Source organism: Sinocyclocheilus rhinocerous, unplaced genomic scaffold (assembly GCF_001515625.1).
Source record: "Sinocyclocheilus rhinocerous isolate Xijiao unplaced genomic scaffold, SAMN03320098_v1.1 scaffold757, whole genome shotgun sequence".
In the NCBI taxonomy this organism is placed as follows: Eukaryota; Metazoa; Chordata; class Actinopteri; order Cypriniformes; family Cyprinidae; genus Sinocyclocheilus; species Sinocyclocheilus rhinocerous.
The window spans coordinates 199,164-206,740 of record NW_015662957.1 but is presented as its reverse complement, the minus strand read 5'-3'; the positions used below and the strand labels follow the sequence as shown (position 1 = coordinate 206,740).

General features: G+C 40.1%; 1 protein-coding gene across 1 annotated transcript in view; it reads right to left on the bottom strand.

Moving 5' to 3' along the window:
• LOC107728621 (nuclear receptor coactivator 3-like) overlaps nucleotides 1-7,577 on the bottom strand; it is a 48,657-nt gene that overhangs the window by 7,037 nt on the left and 34,043 nt on the right. Inside the window, exons 10-17 of the mRNA XM_016538872.1 lie at nucleotides 7,004-7,473; nucleotides 4,627-5,624; nucleotides 3,829-3,955; nucleotides 3,481-3,639; nucleotides 3,162-3,380; nucleotides 2,951-3,065; nucleotides 1,883-2,054; nucleotides 1,389-1,742 (exon numbers count right to left, since the gene is read on the bottom strand). Of these exons, the coding sequence (XP_016394358.1) occupies nucleotides 1,389-1,742; nucleotides 1,883-2,054; nucleotides 2,951-3,065; nucleotides 3,162-3,380; nucleotides 3,481-3,639; nucleotides 3,829-3,955; nucleotides 4,627-5,624; nucleotides 7,004-7,473 (2,614 nt within the window). The remainder of the gene's footprint in view (nucleotides 1-1,388; nucleotides 1,743-1,882; nucleotides 2,055-2,950; nucleotides 3,066-3,161; nucleotides 3,381-3,480; nucleotides 3,640-3,828; nucleotides 3,956-4,626; nucleotides 5,625-7,003; nucleotides 7,474-7,577) is intronic.

Genomic DNA, 7,577 nt, shown 5'->3' with positions numbered 1-7,577 from the left:
CTGTCAGACAGACAAGACGTGCAAGTATCAAACTTAGTCTTATTAATTGATACATTAATGGCGCTTTTCCACTGCGTGGTACGACTCGGCACGGCTCAGTACGGCACGGTTCGGCTCGGCACGGTTTGCGTTTCCACTGCAGTTCAGTACCGCTTTAGAGTGGGTGGGATTATTCACATGTCATTATAGTTGCGCCGCCTCTACTACCATGACTCCTAAAAAAAACTTTTTAATTCCACGTCGCCCTATCAAGCTCTTGCTGGATCCGCTCCTCTGCTATCAAGGAGAGGAACGTCTGTATTTCCTCAACAGACAACGAAACAGCAACTTTTTGGTTGTTAAAAAAGGTGTGCTCGTTCAAAACAGTTGCGTTCGATCCTTCGCTGGCTGTGCTGATTTAAATCTAGCGGTTCTGTTGTGTTTGTGTCGCAAGTTCAGTGACGCAGGTATTGACGATTCTCTCCGGCCAATCTGTGATCGGCTGAGTTTACACGTCACGTTTTGGTAACGGTACGGTTCACTTGGAACCTCAACCGAGGTGGTACTAAAAAAAGTACCGTGCCGTACCATGCAGTGAAAAAGCGCCATATGTTTAACAACATATATCATTGAATCAGCAGATATCTAAAACCAGCAATAGCAACGTTTAATCACTGTTTTGGATGTTCTGTTCTGGAAGTATATTAATGTCAAATGCCTTTAAAAAAAAAAAAAAAGCACTGCTTTTAATAAAAGCACCACTTTTTCTGCAATTCCTAAATGTGTTTGAAATTGCATTTAAATTTATACCACTGAAACTGTGGAGCCAAATTTGTAAAGTGAAAAATTACAAGCAAACATTACCAGTTTGGTATTTAAAATTAAAAATAATATTTTGGAACTAAACTTTGGAAGGCAAATATTTATTACTAAATATTGTGAAATGTTTGAAATATTCACTGTTCAGCTGCAGTCCTCAAAAATGCAAAAATAAAAAATATATTTTTAAAGATATTTTTATCATTAATAATCTTCCATTATATGGTTAAGCTACAAAAGAAAGCTCACATTAAAACATTTAAATTTAAGTGAATTTTTTTAAATACACATCAAAAAAAAAATTCAGCAACAAGACCTGTCTAATCAATACTGCCATATAATTTTATAATGCTTATAATATTCACTATTTTTAAAAAAAATAATTTTCACTATTAACTGTTATTAATTAGTAGTCACAGCCCTACATTACTCAAAATAATATAGCTAAATAGATTCTGGGACACTATAATTTCTAAAATGTGCATCAGCTGCAATATCAGGTTATTCGATTACACTTCTACACTGACCACTCATATTTGTGTCTTTTACAGAAATTATAAGTTGAGTGTTATTGGCGCGCAGCTGCTTACCTGCTGTCCCTGCAGTCTCTGCTGCAGCTGGTATCTGGTCGGATTCCCCATCCGTGGCCTTGTCATATTAGCACGAGGATGCATAGCGCCCATACCGCCCATTCCGGGGAAGCCACCCTGCTGGTTCATCTGACTCATCATGGGGTTAAACCCTGGTCCAGACTGTCCTGGCATGGGACCAGGTCCAGGACCAGGGTTGGGTCCACGGCCATATCCACCTTGCATTCCCATGGAAGGGGGGCCCGGGTAGCCCTGCCCATACATGCCCTTGGGGTCCATACCCATAGAGGAGTCAGGTCCCGGGCCATGACCAGAGAAGGGGTCTGTCGGAGGGGGCTGGTCTGAACTATGACCCTGAAGAGAGAAAAAACCAAGACGGTGGTTTTCAGTGAATGTGACTGGGCAGCAGCTCTAACATATTCAACACCACAGCACTGAGGGTTGTGATTTATAAACTGAACGCATCTCTTCCATGAAGTGGACTGGCTGGGTACCTGGTTGATGAGATCTGGTATGCCAAGGGCACGGTCGATCTCCTCCAGAGCGATGACGTCAGTGTTGTTGAGTAGAGAGTCCAGCTGGTCCAGCAGAGCTCGCTCATCACTCTGACCCTCAGTGGTAGACGGAGGGACCAGTAGGTCATCCAGAGAGTTATTAAATGGCAGCCTGATGTATAAAAAGCAGACAAAAAGGATGTTATTGACGTGTGTAAAACCATCAAAACATCCTTAAAACAAGATTAATTTATTTAACCTTAATCCTCAGATGCACACACTTGTTTTAATTAGGTACTTTTTTTGGTTTTAAGAATAAATCAAGTAAAAGTTTGTTAAAAAAGGGAAGAAATATGATTATAATAGATCATTTTATCAAAATATGGTTAAAAAACAAAGTTAATTTAAGTCTATGAATCATCTACAGTAATAAATTGTTTTAATTGTCAAATTATAATTATCGTTCATGAATGAATCAGTTGTTTGAACAAATGAGTTTAATGAACAGGCTCAATGACTCAAGACAGTGACTTCCCACCAGTGCTGTAATGCTGTTACGTAATTTAATTACAAAATAAATGTAACTGTAGTCTGTTACAGTCACTGAGAAAAAAAATGTGTAATTAAATTACAGCTACTTATGAAAATGTTAACGATTACAAAGGGGATTACATCTAAATATTAAAAAAATTACTAAATGCTTTACTAAATGCTTGTTTAAAAAAAATAATAAAATACCCCTAGCTTCTCTATTTTTTTTTGTATTGTATCTACTTATTTTATTTTTATTTATTATACAATGAACAAAAGCAAAAAAGGCCTCTAACACTAGCTTGCTCTATTCTTTTTCTATTGTATCTGTTTTCTTTTTATTTATTATATAATTAAAAAACAACCTTGCTACGTGTACTGCGTTAAGCTAACTGAGACTTGTTGTCATAGCACTTGCGTATCATTGCTGTTTTGTTGATTTTGATTGCTTCCATTATCCTCATTTGTAAGTCGCTTTGGATAAAAGCGTCTGCTAAATGACTAAATGTAAATGACTAAATGCCTCACTTATGTTACCTGTTTGCATTCTGTGCTCCCTCCATTCTCATCCCACTGTCTGGCCACGAAGGGGACTGTGGTGGAGGTGCCTGCCCACTGAACGAATTCATACTCATTCCTACATCATAAGGCCCTGCAAAAACAACATCATGCAGTTTGAAAGATTTAATTGGATGTTTTATCTGTCGTAATAGGCCCACACTGCTGGTATTGAGTTAACAGAACTTACCCATATCCATCAACTGCTGCTGCAACATAGATCTGGTTGCAGGAACGCTGTTTGATCGGTTAACCATGGGTCCTCCCATCATGCTCTTGGGATTGTGGTCGATGCTTGTGCGACCCATGCCAGGGTGTCCGACAGGGCTGCCGGAACCGGACATTCCCCAATCTCCTGCACTTGCCATGGGGGGACGATTGGGTATTCCCATTGGCCTGTTTGGACCTCCTGGCAAAAGCATGTTGGGAATGTTAAAATTCAGCTAAAGAATGAATGCATGTAGAGTTGTAGCTACATAAAATTAAAGCTGAATATATGAGACACTCACCCATGCCTATCTGGGTGTCAGTATGCTCCTGTTTGACAAGAGAGGAAGGGGCGCTCCTCCTGCCAGTCATGCCCGGACCACTCAAGGGTTTACCATCGACAGACACAGCCCTCTGGAAGGGCACACGTTGACCAGAGCCCATACAAACACCCTCCCGGTCTGAAATACACAGCAATTCATACAAATTGCATTAAGAATAAAAACACAGGGCAGGTTTTGTTGGTCATCCTCATGGTCATCAGCAGTTACCTGCATAATATATGCCCAATATATTTTCTATTAATCTTTACATTCAATTTTCAACATCCCCTTCCTGACTTTTGATGCCCTTAAGGTGTTGTTACTCACCATGTGCGGTGCTGTTAGGTCCATTGCCCTGCTTATTGCCCCCTTCCGTTCCTCCAGTTCCAGAATCAGCAAACATTCCAGAACCAGAATTCCTCAGCCCTCCGAGAATACTCTCCAAATTATCCAGCTGGAAAAATAAAACAAATGATTGATGTTAGAATGATAAATAAGTAATTGCAAATTTGCATGAAAGTTCTGCATATCAACAGAACAATTTAATAACTGCCAGTATTTTTCAAAATGTGCAAAGATAGTCTCAAGTTGTTTATAAAACTACAGCTGAGATTTTTAAGCAATGACTTAAGGCTTTTTAAAATATAATAAATTATAATATCATGTTGAAAAGTATTTTTAATGCAATATGTATTGCAATATGACCAAAAAACAGATATATTTACAAATATTACAATTCAACAAAAATATTATTACAATTTAAAATGATTGTTTTCTATTTTAATATACTTCAAAATATAATGCATTCCTTTAAATGGAACATACTTTGGATTCTTTCTTTTAGATTCTTTGATGAAAGTTTATTTGAAATAGAAAACTTTTGTAACATTATACAAGTCTTTACTGTGACTTGTTCAGTTTAATGCATCCTTGCTGAATGAAAGTATTAATTTCTTTTAAAAATTAGTAGTATTATATATTACATTTATTTATTTAGTTAAAAATATGTATTTATATTTATTATTAGATTAATCCCAAAATATAAAACTGATGTGATCTTGAGAAGTATAGAAATATGAACCCAACATGAGAAGTACTTAAGCAGTATGAATTAACCATAAATACCTCATCGGGAGGTTCGATCTTGACTTTGCCCTCCTGGCTGTTAGAATTTGAGGTTGTGACCCCTGACCCCTGCCCTCCAGTGACCCCTCTCCCTTCCAGCTCCTCCAGCTTTGACTTGACCTCTGCTGCATTGGGCTCTTTGGAGTCGTCCTTATTGAGGAGGTAGTGAAGGAGGGCTTGTGGTTTTTTTCCTTCTTTCGGGCTGTGCTGTTCCTGCTTGAGATCTAGATTCCTCCCCTCAGCACCTGGGAGCTCTGAACCAAGAGAGGACTTACCAGTGGCCTCGGCTGTGATGCGAGCCACCTCGTCGGGTGTGTTTCCATTTTGAAGAAGTTTGTGCAGTATCTTGTGTTTCTCCTGTAAGGTGTGAGAGCTGTGGTAGCCACCGGGACAAGCCGTGGACGACACTACTCCCGAGCCTTGCTGATTTACGTTATTCCCCGATAATGAACCAGATGAGGAGGACACTCCCGTCGATGAAGGACTCATCATGCCACTTCCTGCCTCCTTTGAGTCAGGACCCATTGGAGTGGAGGCACGACCTGGGACAGGTCCACCAGACCCAATCTCTTCAGTTGGGGATGTGAGCAACTGAAGTAACTTCTTGTGGCCCTTTCCATCAGGGACTCTCCGGTTGGCTTCGGCCGCAGTGGAAGCGTCCTTGCTGGACTGACTGTCCGGTTTATCCGTGGTCTCCAATGAAGAAGCCTGCTGCTGCTCTAACCCTGTGCTGTGAGCACTTGACGGGCTCTTGGAATCCCCAGAGCTGGGTTTGCTGTTGCCGGTCTGGCCTTGCTGACTGGACTGGGTCGAGTTGATGCTGGGAGAGCTGTCGGATTTGTGGGCAGGTGAGTTGAGAGCTGAAGGTAGAGAAGAGCCAACGCCTTCACTGATGGCCTGGAGAGCATTCAAAGAACTATTGGAGAAAGTGTTGCCAACGCATGGACCAGAAGATCCACCACTGCCCATTCCCACAGGACCCATGGGAGAGTGCATGCCTGTGAAATCAAGAAAATATAGCTAAATCTTGAGCTTGTTTTCAAATTAAGCACTAATAGAGACAGCACAACTAGTATATTTCATTAGGCCATTAGAATCTTTGCACATTTTCTTTAATGGTTGAAAGGAAAGATCTGCAGATTTGGTTTAAATGCAACCAAATTAAAATAGCCACCTTATTATTAATGTAAGAGCACCCAGTGTCATTTACTACCAGTTATTTTAACTATGTGGCCTGATCTTGCAAACTACTATTTATCATATTATTTCAATCAATATTGTAATTATAAACACATTGGTTTGTTGCGCAATAGTTTTGCCATTTACTGCATTCCTCTAGTTTTGCCATTTACTCCCTTCCTGTCCTAGCTTTTACTATTTTTAACAATGACTGAAACCTTGTATAACGGGCACTTCTTTGTGTGTTTATTGCCATCTTATGGTAAATCTCTTGATGTATTCCTCAAATGTAAGTCGCTTTGGATAAAAGCATCTGCCAAATGATTAAATGTAAATGTAAATGTTCTTAGGTATATTGGCTAATGAATCGGAAATCGCACATTTTCAGTAAAAGTTGGACAACTGCTTAACAACTTTGACAAATCCCTATTTATTATCAGGTAAGAGAATTATATAATTTGCTAAAATATTTAAAGGGATAGTTCACCCAAAAATGAAAATTCTGTCATTAATTACTCACCCGAAAGACCTTCGTTCATTTTCGGAACACAGATTAAGATATTTTTGATGAATTCCGAGAGCTCTCTACTCTCTCTGAGAGTATCACATACGTAAACAACATACGCAACGAATGTACGCGGATACATTGTTTACGCTTTGATTTGAACGTAAACAACGTATCCGCGTACATACGTTGCATACGTTGATTACATATGTGATACTCTCCAAAATGGCGCCAGGATGATGCGGAGGAGACAAACTGTTGAATAAAGTCGCACAAAAAGTATTCTCATAGCTTCGTAAAATTACGGTTGAACCACTGATGTCACATGGATTATTTTAACGATGTCTTTACTACGTTTCTGGACCTTGATCGTGTTAGGATCCTTGCTGTCTATGGGAGGGTCAGAGAGCTCTCGGAATTCATCAAAAATATCTTAATTTGTGTTCCATAAATGAATGAAGATCTTACGGGTTTGGATCGACATGAAGGTGAGTAATTAATGACAGAATTTTCATTTTTGGGTGAGCTATCCCTTTAATAAACAAAAGCACAAGGTGCCTGGGATGTTTAGAACTTTGGAAGTGACATGTTTGATTCTGTGGAACTGAATGGAGCGGTCTATGGAATTCTGTTAGATTCCGCAGGCCTAATCTTACATCCATCTAATCCAAAATGCAAAAACAGGACACTTACCTCCAGGTGAGAAAGGACTTGCACCCATTTTAGGACTCCCTCGTATCCGTGGTGACCCCATGAGATTCTGCTGAGCAGGGTTTATACCAGGGCTTCCTTGGGAGGGACTTGTCATGCCCATTCCATAGCCACCACCGTGAAATTGACCCTGCTGGTGCTGATTCATGCCGGGATGGCCCATCTGATTCATGGAGTTCATCTGATTCATCTGATTCATGCAATTCATCTGATTCATATTCATTTGATTCATTGAATTCATCTGGTTCATTTGATTCATCTGATGCATCGGGTTCATTTGATTCATCCTGTTGCCTGGGCCGTACATAGCTCCTCCTCTGGGTCCCATGTGACCTTGCTCGTTCATGCCATAGCCTCTAGTATTGCCCATGCCCATCTGGGCATTCGGATTGGCATTGCCCATAACTGATCGCAGTACACCACCCTGATTGGGTCGGTATCCATTTTGCTCCCTGTGTGAAAGTGATTGAAATATAAGTGAAGGCGAGGAGAACACAGAGGCATTTTCATGTAAAATCAGAGTAGTGTATAACTGTTGACTTGGAGAGGAACAAAC